The 22543-nt window shown below is 47.3% G+C and overlaps 1 protein-coding gene across 2 annotated transcripts in view; it reads left to right on the top strand.

The window, feature by feature from the left end:
* Positions 1-1419: 1419 nt before the first annotated feature.
* The window catches only part of LOC111847324 (mastermind-like protein 3), a 114326-nt gene continuing 93202 nt past the window's right edge, over positions 1420-22543 (top strand). The window contains exon 1 of one of the 2 annotated variants that reach the window (XM_023818393.2): positions 1420-2544. In XM_023818393.2, coding sequence (XP_023674161.1) covers positions 2191-2544 — 354 coding nt within the window. In that variant the 5' untranslated portion in view covers positions 1420-2190. Of the gene's footprint in view, positions 2545-2575; positions 2864-22543 lie in introns of those variants that run through there. The other variant, XM_023818395.2, reaches the window with a different exon arrangement.

The raw sequence follows: 22543 nt of genomic DNA, 5'->3' as shown, positions 1-22543 counted from the left end.
GCTGAGAATGAGTTCTTTTCTAGGTGTGTTCGAGCCTTTGCTGGTATTGCCTCTATCCATACCTATACTGTCCTCAGTTTAATGATACGGAAATTCGGCGTAGTCTACATCCCTCGCGATAATGCGAACGGATCGAGAAGAAACCTCCACAACTGAACTCTGATCGGACAGCTCTGTGTTTTAAGCCAGTCCAGCTCATTTGGCGCTGCTGTTTTTTTACATGGGGGCTGGATATGATATGAGATTTGGGTCGAAAGTTAACTTCCTTCTTTTAGCTGCTGTGCTGCTGGTCCATGGTGTTCAAGCAGAACTGCATCTGGATGTCTTATTCGTGAGGGCCCTTCGCTTCCTGGATGAGGTGAGAGCCAAAATCCAGTGCCGCTCCTTCCAGAGACTCACGTCACTTACATTGACACCTGAGTTTGCAAACATGCTTTATTTGCTATTTGCACTGGAGTGCTTCCCTTTGCTGACCCCATCTTACTCTCCAGAACTTGGGGGGTCACAGCACAGGGTCAGCTAACGTGCAGCGCACCCCCCAAGTTATAAATCAGTGCACATGCCAATCTAGAATATCAATTCATGGCCAATAATCTCCAGAGAGGGTGGCAAGGATCTGTGGTGAGGAATAGCCTTATTCTCATGCTTATTCTGAAGGCAGTTTACCTGTGCAGCAAGCGTTTGGACCACGGTAGGAATAGAAAAAAACACCCAAACTAATATAGGGAAAGTATGAAAATCCCACACGAAGACCATTCGAGACATTCAAGGTATGAGACAAATATGTAGGCATAAGATTATATATAAACACACACACTGTATATATGTAGTGTGTGTGTGTATGTATATATATATATATATATATATATATATATATATATATATGGATGGATATATGGATATATATGGAGTTATGGACATATATAAAATGTGACCAAAGTAAAAAGTCTATTGCACATACTTCCCTCTCAGGTAACACCTGTTTGTGTAAGGTGTTTAAGGAATAATGCATTATTTCATGCGTTGTCAGCTGTTTGATCAGTGAAACTTAAATCTTGTGTGGGTGTCACAAATACCCGAATTGACATTCCTCATTCTAAACATACAAAGGCTATATTTAAAATTTATGCTTAATCCTGGGATGCGTGGGCACGAAAGAAACGGTCAAATCAGAATGCGAAGACAGCCAGCAGAAATTACACAACGTTTGGGATAATTATTCGCGTGATACAAATATCCATGAAAATAGTTTTGCGAGAAAGTATAATTTAGATGGCATTCTGGGTAAGTCTGATCGCCGGTTCTTAAGACAGAGTTAATGTAGTTCATAGTTCTACCCTTTTAAGATCTGTTTTGGTAAAAGTTTCGTGTCTATTGCTGAGCTTCTGTCGCTGAAAACGAATTAATCTCGGCGGCATATAGTCCTCGTTCCCCTTGTACCTGCCTGACCTCGCACTCGGCAGGCTGATCACTCCCCGTCCGCGCCTGGACGAGTCCGCGCCGCGTTTTGCATGCGCCTCGGCCGGGCTATTCACAGCCTCTAGCTGCTTTTTACTCGGCTCTTGTCCTGATATCACTCCGCTGGCATGGAGGAGGAGGAGAGCACTTGATCATTGTGATGGTGGCAGCAGCTGCGAAGCGACCAGCGGCGGATCGGCGTCTTCTCGGGATACCTTTAAACGGGCGTCTGGAAACGGGGGACGGGATTTTCCTACGAGCTTCGCTTCGCGGTTTGGATTGGAAGCGTATCGGCCGATGAGATGCGAGCACGCCAAAGTACTCCGGAGCATTTGCGCTGGGAGCTGCAAAACTTTTTCTTAAAGGAAAAGACAATAAAGCAAAAGGAGCTCGCAGCACTGGCCGCGGTGTTGTGATGATCGCTTGAAACATCCGGATCATCTATGGAGTTAATTTAGACACTGTGTAGTTGTGCTGGCAGGAGAACTAAACGAAAACACCGACTATTGAGCCCAGTCACACACGCTCCGGCATTGTTGTCTGTTTGCATTTTGAACATAGTTAGGCTTCAGTACTATTGCATTATTATACAGACTTTCCTAACGGGGGGAAGCAACCAGCGATTGTTTCCAGTCTTCTGATTCCCCCCCCCCTTTCCTAAACCCCTGGACACACTTCAGACACAAGACGCAAAAAGAAAGTTCTTCCAAAATACTGTGCATAGACTATAGGATGGGGGATTTTGTAACCCCCACTGCTGCGAATGGCAGCAGTATTTGCATCAACAACATGAGCGGTGGCATCGGCGCTGGCGGTAACAGTAACAATGTTGGCATTCCCAAGCATAGCACGGTGGTGGAGAGATTGAGGCAGAGGATCGAGGGCTGCCGGAGGCACCATATAAACTGTGAGACCAGGTACCAGCAAGCACACGCCGAGCAGCTGGAGATCGAACGCAGGGAGACGGTCAGCCTGTATCAGAGGAGCCTGGAGCAGAGAGCTAAGAAGTCTAATAATAAACAACAAACTAAACAGGATCCCGACTCGGCGAGCACAGCAGAGCAGAGAAATAACACACTTATAGCGGTAAGGAAATAAGCCCCCCCCCCCCCCCCAAACCCCGGGCCACGCAAAACATCCAGTGCAACTTGTCAGACTGTTGGATTAAATGTTTAAGAAAACAAACATCAGAACAACCAGATCGATTTTGTTTTCTGTAAATGTGCAGTGGAAACATGGTCACGATGCATTTCCCCAAACGCCCTTGCTTCAGACGCCAGTTTTGACTGGTTATTCGGAGTAGAAATCGGCCAAACTTTGTAGCCCTTTTGAGGGCAATGTTGCTTTGCTTATAAACTCGGAATCTCGGAAGAGGGAAGCTCGGCGTTTAATTTCTCATTGACTGGTCGGTAGTCCGTCCGCTTATTTGGATTTAATTGATTTCCACCACCCCCCGCATTTTTGTGAATTCGAGTGTATTATATTGCTTTTAAGCACTTATTCCATCTCCAGTCGCTTCTTGCTGCCGTGATTATTTTGTTTGTCGTGCTGCCAAACATTTTATATACCTCGCTGTTAAGGGCTGGAAGTAGCGTTAAGAATTCGTTATAAGCGCCTTGATTGTTTTGCTTCCGCCTTATAAATGGACGATTTGAGAGCGTCTCCTGTTTCTTTAAGCTTTATTTCCTGCGTCTCACGAACTTGTTGGAAGTCAGCAGAAGTTCTCCATCAGCGATAAGCGCCCCGTGATCTCTGCCATTTGACTCCCGTTTGGAGCCATGAGTTTATCGCCTCGGCATTTGCGAATCTGATGCACGTTTCCTCCTCTTTTAAATAAACGTCCCGTATTCGTGTTGCTAGAATTAAGCCTCTTTATATTTCCCCGTGGCCTGGAAATCGCATTGAGGTAGAGAGTAAAACATTTTGCTTTTGGAAAACAAAAATAAAGGAAACGGAAGCGACGGCCACTGATTGTAACTATTATTACGGCTGTTAATGCGTTTCTTAAGCACAGCTCACTTGCATAGCTTTCTTTTCTCTCGTTTATAAATAGATCAGTAAACAGTACTGTTCGGTAAAGCCCACATTCGGTATTGTCTGAAGTTTAGGATGAAGGAAGATATGAGATTGATAATTAAAGGAAAAAGTTTAACCCCTAGGATCCACCGGGAGCAGTGCATTTTCAACCACTCCTTATGTTTTTTTAAAATATATTTTGTTAGTTTTTAGGGTATAAATCGAAGACATGACTTAAGACATTTCAGTCTGTTCACCCACCTCCAGACGGACTTAACTTGTGTTTATAACGAATACTGTTACAATAAACCGTGATTTTTAGGTTTCAGGTAGCCTACTGTACTGGACATTTGGGTTTCCGTATATTGAATTAATTTTGTGAGACAATGGCACCACCTGCAAAATATACACTATCTGGAAACTAGGTTTATTGTGTCGCTCTGTGTCAAGTTGCAATTAACTGTAATATTAACCGTGAAACTGCATTAGTACTGTGCGCAAAATAAACCCCTTTTGTTGCGGTATTCATCTAGTAATACGCCGTTTAATTTGTAGGCTAAGTGAGGAAGGTAGCAGGCAAGAGTATCACTTTAAAATGTGCTCTGTGACACGGCAGTGATTGCAGGAGAGACAGGCCTCCCACTACGTAGCATGGAGGCTCCACCGAACCGCCCATTAACTGGTCGGCAACAACACTTAAATTTGGAGGGATTAGCGTTAAAGACACAGGGGCCCTTTTTTCTTTCATTCCGCCGTTCCGTTTGACCATGTGCAGACGTCTGTCTCCACGATCGTGGCTACTCCTTAGTCTGTATCGTTTATAGGCACAGAAAACCCTGTCACTGTGTGTAATGTAAGATATTCTGAAGCAGTGGTTCATGTTGGTGGGGGCTTGAGGTGTCACTGTCGCCAAATGATGACGGTGACAAATTAATGCATCAAAGATACATTCAACCAGATATAAGCAATTGTTAATATGAAGCGGTAAATGACGTTTTGGTAAATAATGAAATCATATAAAGTCCACAATGCTGATGCACGATGCACGAAAAGTAATTTTTGTACTTTTGGGTAGTATTAGAGTCCGGTAATATCGGATGGTATTTCTTTGCAGTATTTAAAATGATCATTGAGGTTCTGTGCTATGTGTTTTATTGCAGATCAGACGTTCATAATATTTGAATTTCGCATCGAAGGTTTGCTTGCATGACCTGCCTGGATCGACACTTTAATTTGAACCATATTATGAGCAGATTAGTCAGGCTATTGTGAGAGTGCTGTCCCTTTCGCAAAAACTACAGCTTCAAAGTCCTCCGGTTTACTTTGAAATTACACAGTGGACATGTTTTTAAGAAATACCATATGTAGCGGATCCGTTTCCAGCTAGCTGCGACACGAGGCATCCTGGCAGCCATTTATGGGTCCGATATAGACGTGTTTTCGCATATAGATGGTGGTTTGGTTTGGTGTTTAGGACTGACCTGCAGATGCATGAGTTGGGGTGAGTAGGGTACTCACTTTGCCCTTTAATTTGTCAGGGGTGTTTTGGGCCGACCGAGGTATCTACAGTTTACCAGTACTTACTGGCCTCCCAAGGATTTGTCAGTTGTTGAGCAGAAATCTTGTATGTCCTGAAGCGATACAGGTTAATAGATTTCTCGACGGGTCTGATGACGGTTTCCTGGCTGGGATTTGAACCAGCAGCCTGATCTCAAGAGCAGGATGTGACCTGATTTTAAACCTTGTTCTCTTCTCCGAAGAGGGTTTATGAAGCGCTTTGGGTTGTCCACACTCTCTCCCGAGTCCCCATCTGGTCCTGCTGAACTCGCCGTTTTTCGTGCTCACCCTCCCAGGAGCTGCGACCCTCGGCGGGGCCTGTTCTCTCGAGTCGCTTTCTCAGTGTGAAGCGCGCTTACCTGTATTTACCTGGAAGAGATGGTCCGACAGGGTTCTGTGGGGAACGTTTAGGCTGCGGCCATCCTGCCCTTCGATTTCCAGCCTCTGCTTCAGGCTGGGGTGGGTGTCGTCAATAGACCCCGTCCGACTCACTCGTGGTGCAGCTTTTCTTAGGCCTGGCAGCCTTGGAAGACCGAAAGGGTGAATTACTCTCGCTTCGGGGTACGATTTAGGGGCATGTCATTGGCCAGTTTTGCCCGTAGGTCCCCGGACTGTGAGACCAAACGCTTGAAACGCCGAATATGACACGGCTGTTGTACCACAGAAGTGTCTGTTACCCCAATCACTCCAATAGGTCTGAAAGATTGTCTGGGTTGAATCTCTCTGTAGGGTTGAATTTAAAGCTCATAATCTTGTCCAGTATGTTCACTTTATTAAAGTATTTTAATAAAAGCCCCACGATGGAGCCTTTCACAATCATTTAAAGCTTCTCCTTAAATTTAAGCTGCTCTTCTGCTGCTTCTGTGAGCACTTTGGTCTGGAGCCTCACGCTGAAGCCCACTCGGTTGGAATTCCGCTCCTATGGGATGCCGGTCTCTGTGTTCTTGTCTGGTCCCACCCCGCTCTCCCACTATACACTGTCGCAGTCGTCCAGGACAGATGCCCGGATGCTGAGAGAGGCATTAACTGACATTCAGACGTTGACCTGTGATGTTGGGATGGTGGATCACACTGCAGAGGCCGTGCACCAGCGGAACATCAGCTTTTACACTCCTGAATCAGAGTGTATGTTACTCTGCTGGGCATTAAGTAATCAGCACCGCCTTGAAGCTGTGGGATAACTTATGGGTGCTTGTGCCGGATTGTTGGAGATGTGCTGCAGTCCCTGTTTATACTGACAAAGATTAGGAACCAGTGTTAACTGTTTGGGTTTAACCGTGAGATTAACATTAACATCCCGCCTAGCTGTCTGGTAGCGTTTTTACACACTTGGACAGTTTATTTCAAATGTTGGCATGAATTTCGGAAGCCTGCATTCATTCCATGGATTTAGTTTTTCTTTGACTAACTTCTAATAAGTGAATCTGCTTTAAGCTGTTCATGTACAGCTGCACAAATAGTTACTTACAAATAGTTACTTAGCCTTGTTGTAAACTGTCGGTAACTCCGTCTTAGACTCTTTAAAAAGATAAAGATCTCTGATTTGCCTTGTAGTTATGTAATATGGCTTATGTGACACTTTCCAGCGGCGTTGATGATGATTGTTGCTGTTATTATTAATGGCATTTTAAGTGGTTAGTTTTTCAGGTACCCTGACCCGATGACCCCAGGGAACAAACGTTAAATAAAAGCAAACCGTGAGGATCCTATATGACGGAGAGAACTGCAGCCGTAACTCTGAGACTCTGGCAAATACTTTCTGCTCATTTGGTGTGTTAAAGTGCAGACACTATGCAGCAATCGGAGAAGTATGGTCTGCTGCGGCATTTCCCTGCCTATAGCATGACACAGCGATTCACACTTCTAATGGCTCCATGTTGCCTCAGTGAGCGTGAATCCCCTGAGTGCAGACCTTCTAAGGCTAGACCAATGGCAACAAGACCAGCCAACAGTTGTGTGAAGTTTGTGGTTGGAATTTCATGTGTCTAGTACCTAGAAACTACATTGACTCTGTACAGCTATCAGGGCTTGCGTTGGCTTGAGTTGTTCAAGTATCATTTAGAATTTGGTCATTTTATATTTATTTGTGTTATGCAAAGTGACTTGAAAGAGTAGCGTCAACCAGTCCCTGTAGCAAGTAGGGTGAAGGGATGAACTCTGAAATCACATTGCTGGTCAGAGGATTTGAACCGGCGATCATCTGGTCTTGGGCACCGAGCCCACAGAGCGACACGCCGCTGGTTTGTGTGGGGGATTATGGGGGAGCTTGACCAGTCAGGGCTTTCCTTGCAAGCTGTGCGCTGTCGATTCCCTGAGAAGCTTGTGCTGTGTTCGAAGGATGCGGCTCCTGAATTCAGAAGGATGCGGCCTAGATTGCCTTTGCTTTAAAGGTCGAAGGGGAAGAGTTGTCAAATGGGACAGTCTGGCCTACGGGTAATTTCCTATTTACGTCACCAGCTGTTCCTTCCCTTACCCATGAGTCAGGAAGCGCTGCTCCTATCGCCTAGCCGGGACACGCCCACTTTACCTCTGTGAGATGAATCATGGGATATGTGCGGGTGGGTCTTCTGCGACTCGGCAAAAGGGTGATGCGCTATGCTACCCTTCCACATGGGACAGCCTTGTCGCGCCGCTGTGACACATTCAGTCTTTAAATGCAGCCTTAAAAGGATGCAGCCCCTGAATTCAGACACGGCCCCCGTCTCTATGCCCAAACCTATCAGCAGCTGCGCTAACATTTTTAATGAAGTAATTAAGTAATTGCAGTGTCTAAATTGAAAGCCCTTACCTTTAATGGCTGCAGTGTGCTCTTTGCATTGTTGTGGATAATTTTTTGTGATTGAGACTTAAAGGACTTTGGGACAATGAGAGCCGATTTTGTTGGGGTGCCGTGTTAAGAGCTGCCTGGTGATGTGGTGTTAAGGGGTATTTGTGTACCTTTAAGCCCCTCGTGAAGAACACTAGCATGCAGTATCTTGAGAGAGTGGCATGTTACGCTCGTATCAGCTCATTATAGCGGGAACGTGCCCCAGTAATGGCCACTTGTTTGTTAGCATCATGCCTACTCCCCGTTGTCCTGAAAGTATAGGTAATGGATACAGATTTGGAGGGGGAGAAGATTCACACAATCAGTCAAGCTTTTAGGGGTTGTTGTGTTCCATTTGGGTTTGCATTCTGTCAGGATACTGACATGCAGGGACCCCGAATTCCTCAGCTGTAGCTCAACTGAGCGTCTCTCTGCTTTAAGCAGGTTTGCTGTAAAAGGGCTCATGGGTTTGTCTTAGGTAGGAAAACGCGTTAGGGGTCAGACAGCTAAGGGATCGTGGTTCCTGCCACACGAGTGTCTTTTATAACATCCCGCAGTATCACAATGCTGTTTCATTTTATTAACAAACGACATTCTGTCTGCCTGTTAGGATTCCGCTTCTCCGCTCATTCGCACATCTTTCCGACCGTTCTCTCCTCCAGCCACCTCACGCACCCTGCTGCTCGCGAACACGTACGCACACAAAGCGGTGTAGACGTAGAGTAGCTGGAGTGCATTTCAGAATGTTTTTGAGGTGCTTTGTTCTGGGGAACCTTTTTCTTGGCCTCCAGTGTCATTGCAGTCTTTTCTTGCCTTCCGTTTTTTTTTAACGAATCAGATGTGCCCAGAGGGTTGCTTTAGGGATGCTTCGAGTAACTGAGAGATGCAACTGTTCTATATGATCAATTGATGTTCCCCGCAAGTAACTCTTCAGATATAAGACCCTTTTTCTTATTACCAGGTTGGCTGGTAATGTGACATACAGATACTTGTACTTCCTTTGGATTTTTTTGGGTTCAGAGCTGCATCCATAGCCGAGTACCTTGATGAAAATAACATTCGTGTTTGAGGTCGTTAAATCGCATATTCACGCAGTACGTACTGAATTTTTTTAAAACTCTGCTACTCGACATATGTATGAGATGAGTGTGTATGTACTCAGACATATTGTGGTTGCCGTCTTGCATATGGACATGCTGCTCACTTTACATACTATATCTTATCTACTACTTAGGCAAGCATGTTGTGGTTTTGGAAGTACCCATAGTGACTAGAGGTCGAACGATATATCGGGCCGATATTTGGCATTTTTTAATGTATCGGCATGGGCTAATATCCGAGTGTAGTACGCCGATTTATAGACAGGCACGTCTGCGGGCAGCCCAGCGTTAATGTTGCTGTGGAACACGTGACCCATGCTGCCTTGTGCAGGACCCCAGCCAGAATTTTTAGGATAGTCCTGGGAGAAAACGGTAAGGCTTAAATTCTGATCTATAAAGACCTATTTATTTAACTGGTGTACTATGAAATGTTGCTTTAAAAGAAAATGCGAGCGCTTTTGAAAGAGAACTCGAATTACGCTCTCAGGAACTGGGGTAATGATAATGAGCCTTCAACCAACTGTAGCCTACAGGTAACATTAAGGATCATTGATTCTGACAGAGTTTGGAATTCTAATGCTATTTTTATTGTTTATAAGTTTAAGTTATTGTTTGCAAGTTGTATTGTGTTTTTGTTATTTAAGTTTATATTTGAAGTTACACAAGTCAGTATTCAATAAATGCTAAGTTGAGAAATTTTTTGTACCATTTGTTATTATTAATGTGATATTTTACTATGGAAATAGAGGGGAAAACATCCAATTATCGGGCAAAAAAAATCGGCAGCATATATCGGCCATCAGCTGACCCTGACTCCTAAATATCGGCATCGACTATTGAAAAACCCATATCGGTCGACCTCTAATAGTGACTGTCACTAGAAGCCTGACCAAACTGTGTATACTGTTTGATCATTCGTGTTTCCAGTTCGGTGTGTGTATTTCTTGAGCCTATTTGCTTTGTGGCAAACTGAATGAACATTGTCTTAAGTAGAGCCTGGATTCGGCCCACCAAGGGCAGCGCGGCCCCCCTGAGCTGAGGGGTGCCAACGGGATTTGGTGTCGCCCCACCTGGAGGTACAGCAGGCCTGTTCCTGTGACCCAGTATGGCAGTTGGCCTGTGAAGCTTCATTTGCAGGTTGCTCATCACCGATGGCTGCATCTACCTTCATGCTGTCAGATGTCTTACTTTGGAAGCCGCGTCAAGAAGCTAAACCTGGCTGTCGCCTACAGTAAGGAGCATTCAGGTTGTTGCTGAGATGGAGGTAAAGGGAAGTCATCCCTTGAGAGCCCCCCACCCCCATTCCCCTGCCGTTCTCGTTGGGGATGCAAGTATTGTGCGCGAACAGGACTCTTGAAATTAGATCTTGTATTAATTTTGGGTTTAATTAACTCTCACTGACTGGTTCATTTTGAGAAAGAAATTAAATTGGAATGTTAAAGACAAGGATTGAGTCGTAAAACTGAAATACACTAAGGCTCAAAAGTTGAGCCCTTTGTTCTTTGTGTGAAATAGCCTTTGACTCATTCAGTATCTGCTCTTTTCTCATACTTATAACGAATTTGAAAGACTCATCTCAGCCATAAGAGATCTTCAAAAGGTCTTCCGTTTTGTCTGGCCTTCCATCGAAGTGCTTTGATATCTTTGTGTTCCTTCAGCACTGTTGGATGAATGGTCACCAATATATCTTCAAAGTTCAGTGTAGATGGTAGATTAAATGACATACATTTTATAAATGGGATTGAAATGGCCCCCAACTGTACAAAAGCGAGTCTGAAAGTCTTGTGCTTCGTTCCGTAGGTGAGCTGGCCCGACATGTCACAGTTTGCCTGGAGTTGTGTATTTGTACTTTCTGTTCAGGAGCCCTCAATATTGAGTCTGCTGAGACGTAGTCGATGAATTTCGAACGTTAAGTGGATCAACAGTCAGGTGTGTGACAGAGTCCCGTGGGACCTAGATTTCAGCACGAACACTCTGCTTTGTTAACGCACTGAAAAAAATTAGATTTTAAGTAACGTGCTGTTAAAGGGGACCCGGGGATTTGATCCAAGGTGCTTTGCAAAGGCGATTGGGAGACGTCTTGGCAAGGTTCTTGCTGCTTGCTGTTCTTTCAGTGTGTGTTTGTTTGTTGCCTTCCCTAAGAAGCTGTCAGGACGTACATGTGATCAGGGATGGCAAAGGACATTTCACAGACTCTCCTATGCCTGAAGCAGCCCGCTGGTCTCCAAGCTTTGTGGGCACTGCCCCACCTGGCTGGTCCAGGGTACACAAGCTCATTGTTGAAGGCTGGTTGCTGCGCTTGTGTCCTTGTGGTGCTATTGGTTAGAGGGTCATATCTCAGTCTACATGGAAGTTTGATGAGGCGTGTCTTTTGGGTTGGGGGCGCCCTTCTTCCGTGCCTGTTGGCACATGTCGGACACCGAGGACTCGCTAAACAGCAGCCATTAACTTTCTGCGACCGATCTGACTGATAAGTACCTTTCTCCCTTTGGATTTATGTGGGTTGGGGGGGGCGGCATCACGAGGAAGATGGTACCATACGGAGGGTGGCGTTGTCATTCAAACCCAACCTTCCTGCTTGGCCTTTAATGGCTGCCGTAGGCTGTTGCGGTGTTGCCTGGTTATTTTTGGAGCTGCCCCCTGTCAGTAATTCCCCAGAGAAGGCTGGAAGATGTCCTGGTCTGGGAATATACTTCAACTGCCCTGTGTGCCTTAATTGCCTCTCGGGGACAAATAAAGTTTTTTGAATTGAATTGAATATTAGGACCATTCTAAGAGGGTCCCTCAGTGGGCCTGAAAGTCCACTGCATGATAAGCCTGCTTCATGACGGCTTTGGGGTTGGATGGTGTGTGCTGCCAGTCCCAAAGTCCAGAAACATACTGTCTGGTGAATTGGACTCTGTGTGAAGGACTGCCACCCCCCCCCCCCAGGTGACTCCTGCCTTTTTTCTTCCACGTTTCCTGGGATTAGGCTCTCGAGTGGGACTCTTCAAATCTGCACCTCGATTCCAAATCCAGGACTTGTTTTTAGTCCTCCCAGGTAATTAGTTTAATAATCACTGATTGGCCACAGAGGCTTCTCCCCTGGCCCAGAGGTGAAAGAGGGCTGGATGGTCAGCAGTGCTCGGACCTTGAGGACTGTGATTTTAACAGTCGCGTTCTACATTCTCTGTGACCCTTTGCTAGGTTAAAGGTCATGGAAAAAAAGATGGACCATGGATGAGTTTTCCGTTGTTGTGTCAAACCACAAAATATAGGGTTTAACTGTACAACAAACTGCAAAAATGTTGGATTAAAATGACCCCCCCCCCCCCCACGGGCTACAGTGCATGTGACTGGGGGTGCCCCCCCCCCGCCGCCTTAGCCTACGGTAGAAAAGAATCATCCGGTTTCAGCTGGGATCGCGCCAAGCGAGATGTCGCCCAGCCCGACAGACTATCCCCCCCCCCCCCCCAGGGGTTTTCCCGCCAACGCTCAGAGTCGCCGGGGAACTGACCAGGGCTGGTGGACCCCCCACCCCACCCCCCCCCACCAACACACACACACACACAGAAGAAAAGCCCGGCTTCATCCATTTTTAAAGTCCCCTCTTTTAATCCGAGAAGGCCAAAAGTACAACAGATGCCACCGCCACACTATTAAATTTGCATCACGCATCTCGTATTTACGTGTTCACACCCCCGCCCCCCTTCCTCCAGCAGCGCTCTGCATACAGTCAGGCTTGAGCTGGATGGCTAATTCCAGTGCCTTCGTGAAGCCAGTGGGGTCAGATGGGAGGTATCACTAAGGGACGTTAAACAATATCATCATGATTCCTGCCCCCACAAGGGGGCAGAACATATGACCAGGGCGAAGGTCCCTCTTATCGGAGATGGGGCCGGAGAACTCAACCTGAACTGTCAGACGGACATTCCCTAAAAATCCCCTCCTACTACTTGACAAAAACAAAACAATTGCTTACTGCCCAAAATGGTTGTATTGGGTGGTGATATTTGGATCCAACTAAACCATCCATAACTGCCCAGTCATCAGGGTCTGGACCTTTACACAGGCCCAGAAGCCCACGAACCCCCCGCCCCCCCCCCCCCCCAGCACGCTTGGGGCAGCCTCGAGACTCGGACCCCTGAATCACATCTGATTGGACAGAAGCACAGTTGAGACACGTAAACTTATACACACATGAGCCAGGGAAGTGATCGAATCCCCAAGTCACTGACCTCAAGGTTCAAGGTCACGAACCCAGTCCTCTGAGTCACTGTTCCTCCCCCTCAGTCAAGAATCGGCCCATGGGAAGGCCCTGGTACCGCTCCCGCCCCCCCCCCCCCCCATGGAGATCGGCGCCCACATGGATGTCTGTCGGGTGAAGACACTCATCGAGGAAACAAAGCCTCATTGTGGTGCCCTGGATCACCTGAGGTTACATTCGGAGGGTGTGCCTGCTGTAGACTGTCAAATGCTCCTGTTGTGAATTAATCATAGTAATGTGTGCGTGTGTGGGTGGGTGGTCACCCTGAGGTTGATTCAAAAGCAGTACACAGGCATGCCAGTAATGATCAGCCAGCATCATGAAGCTCCACCTTTGATGTCTGTTGTGCTCTGCGTTTGGGGGATCGGGCCTTAAACTCCCTCATCGTGACTTTCTGTTTTCTTTTGAACCGTCGATCGCGTCTTCTGTGCTTTACCTGCCCTCTTCTTTCCCCAAAGCTAGTTGTTCATCGGCCGATAAGTGTTTGCCACTCAAGTCTTGCCTCTTTGACATCATAATGAGGATTGTATTAATGTGTCGGCCATAGATTCATGTTAAACCACAGCAAGCGACAGTGGCTGCGCCAGTCTGAAGCAGATATTGTTAAACTCGGGCCGGGTCGACCTGGTAGCTTTCTGTGTTTGTGCCCCCCCCCCCCCAGGGTACACTAATACCTGCAGGGTGGTTTGTGTATGAGTCTTCATCCTCACCGGCTTAGCGGCGCTAAACCTTGTTCAGGGCCAGAGCCCGGATAAAATCCAGCTCAAGCAGGAATTTCGCTGCGTAATTCCTGGGTAAACAGCAGTGCTCCGTGACACGCCAGCGTTCCCCAGGGGCGGAAACGCGTCGGCCTCCATGCGGCCTGGCCAGGTTTGCTCTGAAGTTTGCTATGTTTTTTTTTCTATTTTGCTGTTATGGGGATTTTTCTACACTTAAAAGAAAATCCAGTATGCCACTTCCTGTTTCCTGTAAATATGTCCCTTCAGTACTTCCTTCCTCTTTTACCTTCTGCGTTTCTTGTTTTGAGCCCTTATTTTTCACCGTGGCACACTGTACATTTTTGTGTGGGGGCGGTGGGGCCGCGTACCCTCGGCCTGTGTGTGTGTGTACACAGTGTCTGTCACAGTCACGAGTGAGCTTCCCACCGCCGTGTCACACGGCAGGCTGGTTAAAATGTCTCATCGCCCCGCCCTGCCCCGTGCTGCTACAGATGCCCCTTCTGCCCTCCTCGGGCCTCATCAGGAAATGAGTTTGCGCCATGATAGTTTTACGAGCGCTCTCCCTGCCACGTCTGCGCCGACGGGCATTTGCCGTTAGCCGGCTGCCTCGGGAGTTAACGAATTAAGGGCGCAGGGAGCTGCGAGGGAAATATTTGTTGTTCGGAATTACTGTTGCCGGTGTCACGTGTGTAAAGCGCAGAGGATGCCGACGGGCACTGCCACAAGAAGTCAGGCCTCCCTCACCCTACCAGACAAAGGGCGCTGTGGCTAATCCGAGACAGGAAGTGAGGGCGGTGACACTGATGTCACTGAAACCAGTGCCAGGGAGGAAGTGGTTTGTCCACCTCTGGTCCCAGCTGATGGTGTGCAAGAAGCCCTGTGATCCGGCGGCTTTTATTTATTTTTTTTGGGTGACTTCCCTTTGTTTTGTGGCCATCTTCCCCGATGTTTACGGTGCTGCTTTTCCCAGTTCATGTTCACCGCAAATATGAACATTGTCACCGGGAACCTTGCACAGAAATCGGAGTGTGGAAGGTCCCTGAGCTCGATTTCCGGTCCGAACGTGATGATAGTTAAACACCTTAAATAGTAGCGTGCAGGATTGATTTTAATGCACATCCTATTTCCCATCGTGTGTGTTTCTTTGTTCATAAATAACATTTTAAGCCTTTTATTGGTATGGCAGCCTGTGGTTGCTTTCGGCTGGTGTCTTACACGCAGAACGGAAGGACAGAAGAGGAAGTTTCTTACAAAGCCAGCCAGTGGCGTTTAGCAAATTCACGTTTCGGCTGTTTCATTTGGTCAGCGATGGCTTGAATCAATTTTTTTTTTGTTCTGCACCCCAGGGTTGAATATCGGTTGGGAACGGGTTTTGCCAGTCCCGTTTGTGAAAAACGATCTTCGAGCTGATATATTAATTTATGAAGCAAGCATTCTGAATTGTGCATGTAAGAACATAGTGGGTTCTCATAAATATTATAAAGCTTATTATTTCCTGGACAAGAGTAAAGCAGGCAGTGCTGCCACCTTTCCTGATTCCGACTTTCAGATTTCCGTGGCCCTATCTGGACGTAATGACTCTCAGGAGACGACGCCAGCCGGGTGATCCAGAGTCTGTGTGCGTGTGGTTTGGGGAAGGGAAGGGCACTTTGGTGTGATGAAGCTTTGGACTGGAACTGGTACATGGAGTCACAGTAGGTTACGGTAGGTAGCCAGTTGGGGAATCAGAGTAGGTAGGCATTCGGGGAGTCACGGTAGTAAGCTGCTGAGGGAGTCACAGTAGTGAGCTTCTTGTGGAGTCATGATAGGTTGGCACTTGAGTTGCAGTAGGTATTCATGGACTCACAGCATGTAGCTAGCAGGGTGCTATAAGTTTTCTGAGGAGAATATATATACTACCTCAGGTTTGGGTTGTAAATTTACAATTAGTTGCAGCTTTTCTCCAAAGTGACGTAAAGGTCAAAGTGGCGTAAAGGTCAGGGCTGCATTAGTGCTTCGGTCAGGGCTGCAGCAGTGCTTCGTTCAGGGGTGGAACAGTTCTGCTATGGTACAGCTCATTCGTGCTGTCACCAGCTGACCGTGACATGCTTCGATATTTGCGTGCTTTCCGTTCATCCGTTGTTGTCGAGGCACCGTACAGAATCGGTGAAACCAGTCTAGAGTTAATGTCCGTGTCATTCGATCTAATCCCTGGAGCTTAAAATGCAGGGCTGGCCTGGCGTTCAGGGACCCCATAATTAATTCTCCGCATCAGCACAGCAAGTTGCCTTAAGAGCTCTCGGTGTCAGAGCACTCTATCAGAAGCGCTTCTCTGAAAACACACAGGTATCCTCAGTTTATCAGAGGTGCAAGCCTCGTGAATGAGGGTATGACAAGATTTATTACTTCCTTATCTGTCCAGCTAGTTGCTGTTCCTGTTGTTTTTCCCCAACTGAGTCCTGGACGTTGTAGATCTGCCACATTGTCATGCACACACATTTTTAAAATGTGAGCTGTTCTGGATCTGGTCAGAAAGCTTCGACCAAGCTTCTTGCGAGTGCAGAGTGTTTTACACGCTTATCACTCCATGGTGGTTAAGCTCTGCGTCCGTCCTCTCTCAGCCTTGTGCCCCGCCTGCTTTTTGTGGTCATGTACGTTGACGCTGCCCCCTCGCTTACTCAAGGTCGAGGTGATGCCTCCCTGTTCCTCAAACGGTTGGCCCATGAATTGCAGCATGGTTATGAAACTGCCTGGGGAGACTGTGGATGTCATTTTGTGCTTGAACTTGAAATTGAGAGCCATGACCCAGGTTGGATTAGTGAAAAACCTGACTAGAGACCTGCTTCCGAAGATGGCAACTTCACTCAAGAGGGACTGAGAACTTCCTGAGAAGAAACCAAAAGAGAAACCATAGCTGACCAACCAGCTTCACCAACATTTTATCTCAGTTACTTAAGTTTTGTTTTGACTTTAGAGGCTCCATCTTATTTGAAACGTTTGTCTTTTTGCTGGGATTTTTGTCTCACTAAGATGGTGTATTGAAAAATTTCTAGGGAGACTCTTGAAATGAGTTGATCTTAGTGACTCCAAGGGACGAAAGTAGCATGGTTTTTATATTGAAGTAAGAAGAAAAACCAGTGGTTCTAATAAAGGAGGAAAGTTCCTCAGCTCTTGCCTCAACTTCCAAGTGCCATGAAACAAACAAGCAGGGCAGATTAGGGCTTCATGTAGTAACTAAATACTTCCTTCCAGACCTCAGCTCAACTCTCGAGAGCTCTGGGGGGCGGGAGGTGGGTGTTTACTACGCTGGGAGCAGAGCGGACGCGGTGACGGGGGAGGTTCTCCGTGGAATGTGAGGATTTGTAAAAGCCAAAACTGCTGCTCTTCTCTCTAGTTCGCCTGAAAGTTTTCTCCGTCTGTTGTCTGGCCTAGACCTGACTACCTATGAAGCTTTTTTTGAGGAGTCATTTTATGCCCTCAAGCATGCTGTTAATCTGTAGAGTTTCCGTTTGAAAAGATACAGACACCCTAGTATTTACCCACCCTCCAATCTCCTCTATAACTTTGGGAGCGACCGTATTGTGATTTCTTCTTTAGATTAAGGTAATTACGCAGCGCTAAGTGTTCATCTCGCGGTCTCGGACGCCATTGGCAGTCGCATAGCCTAGTGCGTCTGATGTCTTTAAGATCCGCCACAGGCTTGTTCTCCAGGCTGGTTGGAAGTCCCAAAAATAGACGGATAACAGCGATAAACAAAGAGGGAACTTGATATTTGTGAAAAACAGCTTGTTCAGCAGCAGAGCGGGTCCACACTCCGCTGACAGAACAGGCAGTCTGCTCCTGTCCCGGCGCGACGCAGGCTCACCGCAGGAATCCGAGCCGCCGTTCGGTTTAATCGCGGTTTGTCTGGTGTCGTTTGCGTACGGCAGATTCGCTTCGCTAATCTGCCGCCTTGCCGGTCGTGTAGCAGAGTGCGACCCCATCAGCAGCACAGGGTGAGAGAAACCTGATCTCTGTCAAGTCTCTTTACAGGGGTCAGCGAACCCCTCCAGTCCCCCCCCCCCCCCCCCCCAGCAAGATCCCGCCCAAAGCACTAAGCTTTCCCAGCCTAAAAGGGCGTCATCCCTGTCAACACCCCGGGGAGGGGGTTCACCTGTGGCTTGCTGAATGGGACGGGGGTCCCTCTGGCTCTGGGTTTGACCATAAGTCTGCTTCCCGGGCCTTGCGGGGGTGACCGATGGGACAGTCTCTGATAACAGTGAAGTTGTCGAGTCGCCAAAGCCCCCCTGATCTAACTGAAAGTACAGCCCCCCCCCCCCCCATATTTATCATATATAATAATTTTATTATTTTAAAATTTATGTCTTGATGGCCGTTGGCGGCGAATTGTTTTATTTTTCTTTCATGCAGGTGTGTGTGTTTCTGTGTGTGTGTGTGTGTGTGCACGTGTGTGTGTGCACGTGTGTGTGTGCACGTGTGTCTGTGCACGTGTGTCTGTGCATGCATGTGTATATGTGTGTGCATGTGTGCACGCGTGTGTGTGTGTGTGTCTGTGTGCACATGTGCACACGTGTGTGTGTGCGTGTGTCTGTGTGCACATGTGCATGCGTGTGTGTGTGTGTACCTCACCCTGCGGTCTCCTTGGACGGTGTCTGCTTTCAAACACACCTTATTTTCGTAGGCTTTGTTTTGTCTGGTGTCTCCATGCGGCCGTGTGCTGAATAGGTTCTTATTTACAACAGAACTGAGAAGCATAGTGCCTGCTTTGGACCACAACTGCTATGGAACGTGCCAATGACGGGGGCGGGGGGGTGTGTGTGTTTAACTCTGCCGCTGTACTTTGGGGGTCAAAAACAGGAGGGGGTGGTCGGGGAACCTGAAACTGGGGGCCCCTTCCACAGGCCGATGTGTTTCGGCTAACGTCATGAATATTTCACAGGAAAGGGGCGGGGGGTGGTCTGTCACGGTGAACCCTCTACATTGGACTGGTGTTGCTTGGAAACGAGCGGAGTGACACGTCGATGGCCCTGTGAACCTTAGTCTGTACTTCTATGATTACCTACCAGCAAAGTTAAGATTACAATGTTGGATTTTAAGTTTTATTTTTCTTTTGAGGGGGTTAGGGTTAGGTTTAGGGTTAGGTTTAGATTTATGGTTAATGACCCGCATGGTGCCCTGAAGAAGCACTGAGTAGTTTGTCCTAGATTTGCCAAAGGAGCTCATTAGTGTCACGCTGCATTTTGCATGTGTGTGTATGTATGTGTGTCATGTGCCCCTGAACCTCCCATAATGACTGCAAATAAATAAATAAATAAATAGGGATCCAGCATCGCTGGTCCTTGGTCCCCTAATATTATTGCCGCTAATAAATTCTGGCATGATGCCTTTTAATTAGAAATTTCCATTCTGATTGGACGTGTCTTTGGGACAGACAGCCCGTGTCGGACTGAGGACAGTTTCCTGCAGAAATCGCTTGAGGATAGAACCCAAGGCCCCTTTGGAGCGACCGTGATTAAAATGAAGCTGTTGGCCCTCTTCAGCGTAGCTCTCTGTGGTGCTTTTGATTTACACCTGTCATGATGGTGGTCTCTCTCTTCAGATCTTGCTTGTTTATTGGAGATTGTGGAGATCTGCGGGGCCCATCTGTGCTTCTGTACCTGCATGAGGTCGCTTCATGTTACACCACCTGTCAAGTTTTTGCACACCACAGGATTTTTACCAATTTTCGATTTATTTCATAAACTATAGATTTTTTAAATTCTCGTTAAGCATTGTCGAGTTGAGTGGACAACTATAAATGAAATAAAACAAGTTTCCTTTATAAGATTGAGAGTATGTAACACTGCATATCTGACATCCTTTTAACTGGTTGTGTGGTGATGGCATAGTCAGATTCTCGGCTGTCCTTTAACTTTAAATGCACTAGTTAGGTATTTCATCCCCTGAAACAGAGCAGTATTTAATGTCCCTTGTAGAAAGAATGCCAAGAATTATCTCTGCTGTTATAACTGCTAGAGGAGATTACTTTGATGAATCAAAGATATGACATTTTCTTTCTAATAAAATAATCAAATGGTCAACATACTGTAAATTTATTTGTTAGCAAAGAACATTGAGTGTATCTTTAGTAAATGTAAAGTGAATAAAATCTTAGTATGTGCAAAAACTTTTTGACTTGTAGTGTAGGTATTTAATGAACACGTCAGTGCCCTTAGCTTGGAGCTGGCGAGATCCCATGGGGGCCAGCGTCGGCTCCTCTCTTGAGGGGGTAGGGCATTGGCTTTGGTTGTGATAGTTACCTTGCATCACTGTCACCCTGGGGTAGCGTGCTCTATAGCACTACCGGTGGAAGGTGCTGCTAATGCAAGGGAAATTTTTTCCTGCAGAATGTTCCTGTACAGCTTGCCTCATGTAACTGTACTGGAGGCATAAAATTGCATATGGGTGTAATTTTTTTTGCTCTGTATTTCATGAGTAATACTTTCATTTTTTTCATTTTCATTTTTTTTGGGTGGCTTTCATGTTTCTCGATTCAAACAATCGCTGAATATGTTGGTGTGCGATGGTGGTTGTAAAGAACGGAAAAAAATTAAAAATAGTAAGAGAGACGTGTCAGACACCCCGAAAGCTTTGGCTGCACCGAGACGTGCCGCCACCAGTGACCGGGACTCGACACGGTGAGCCGTCTCGCACCATCGTCATGGCGACCGCGATGCAGACGGCCTGTCTGTCAGCTCCAATATATCAAGTTGGTGCTAAGTGAAAAGATTCCGAGAGGGCGGCGGGAGGGGAATGCAGCATTGTTTCACTTCGTAAGGGAGGAGAATTGCGTGACCCTGCCTTTAAAAGCCGCTTTTTGGGGGGGGGATGTGACGTTTTCTTCGGATAATGAGGCCCTGTTCCAGCCTTCTGTTTCAGTAAAAGCTCATTTTCCCGTCTCTTTATGAATCTTTTGTGTTGCCTATTGTTTGCGTTGTTTCGTTAATGACATCCACTGTCACCTTTGTTACTCGCGCTCCTAAACCGCTCCATGGCCGCTAATTAAGCTCATTAATGCCGCCTCCCTGGAATTTTTGTTTTTACATTGCCGGTTAGTGGTGAACTTTGGGGGGGGGGGGCGGGTGCTGCCGGGTGTTAGGTCGGTGGTGTGGCGAGAGGCGGCTCGGAGTAGCCGTTCATGGAGTAGTACTCGCTGCATATATTTACATCTTAAAGACCCTGTCTCTCTATCTGCCTGTCGGTTTTGCATGCTGCATACGTTCAGTCCGGAGTATGCAGTTAAAAAACAGGTGGAGGGGGGTGGGTGTTTTTCCGGGGGCGTCTGCAGGGGTGGGGTCATATGGGCACTGGCTCCAGCTGAAAGCTGATTGGCCCCTTTCCCTGTCATTACAGACCCAATACAATTCATCGGCTAATGATAAGGTCAGGCCTGCTTATTCCCCGCCCCCCTGTAACAAAATCCTAGAATGGTCCTGTTTGCTGGAGCCTATGGGAAGGGCGTGGGGTTAAAGGTGACCCAGGAGGTTGGCTGACATGTGGGTGAGGATTGTGGCCTGCTAAGAGACCCTCCTGCTAGGGGAGCAGAGGCTCTGCGGTGAATAGGAGGCCGAGTTGTTTGTGGGAGGAGCTGCATCTCGCTAACCCCGCACGCCTTGGTCCGATCCTCCCTCCAGTTTCCACTCATGGGAGTTTTACTTACAGAAAAATGTTCTGAGGGCAGAAAGAAAAATGATTGGTTTGGAGAAATAACCAATCAGATTGTAGATGAGGCGGGTCCAAGCAACTTAAGGGATGGGACCAAGCAATCCTGCATCCTGTACAATCTGATTGGTTATTTCTCCAAACCAATCATTTTTCTTTCTGCCCATTTATGTGTAAGTAAAACTCCCACACGCCAGTTTTTCCACTTGCCTCCGTCACTTCCTGTCCTCTCTCTCTCTTGTTTACTGTCCTGGCTCTGCCGCAGTAGGCTATGACTGAGGCTTCTGCCGTTGTTGCGGGTTTGTGCCACTATAAATGCCACTCCCCCCCCTGCGGGGGGCCTGTGTGCAGTCATCAGCCATGGGGGCAGCGGATGAGGCCAAAGAATTGCGGGAATATCTCTCTCCAGTGCAGTGTCCCCAAGAACCGTGACTTCCAGATTTTTCCTCACACCTCCAGATGGGTGTAATGTTAGCCTGATGATACGTTTTTGCTTTACCCATTTGTGTTAATTGCCACCATTAATACCAGGGTCACCTGCGCAGGGTATACTGGGGGTCTGTCTGGCCGTGGTATCGCATGCAGTCTGCGTGGCCGGCGGTGATTAATCATAGGCAGAGCGGTTCTAATGGCTTGGGATGGTGCTGTTTGGGTCCGTCTCGGAAACGTGGGCATGTGCGTATGGCGGATGGGGAGGCACGGATTCTGCTGCCTCCGGTGGCGGATTTTGGCACCGGCTGCGTTCATCCGGGGGCGTTTAGCTGGACCTCCGGTGGATGTTGTTTTTGCCCTCAGCCTCCCCTTGCTGGCGTAGGTTGTCTTTGCTCTTCTGTCCTGCCTTGTTTGCCAACCTGCTCTGTCCTCCTGCTTCAGGCTGCCGTGGCCGGTGACCTGAACTAATTCGGGTCAATTTGGGAGGTCCAATCGTAGGCTTGTGTGCGCCTGCTGTGTGACAGGAGCC

The sequence above is a fragment of the Paramormyrops kingsleyae genome, chromosome 12 (assembly GCF_048594095.1).
Source record: "Paramormyrops kingsleyae isolate MSU_618 chromosome 12, PKINGS_0.4, whole genome shotgun sequence".
Taxonomy (NCBI): domain Eukaryota; kingdom Metazoa; phylum Chordata; class Actinopteri; order Osteoglossiformes; family Mormyridae; genus Paramormyrops; species Paramormyrops kingsleyae.
Note: the sequence above shows the minus strand (reverse complement) of the source record. Positions and strands in the feature narration are given on the sequence as shown.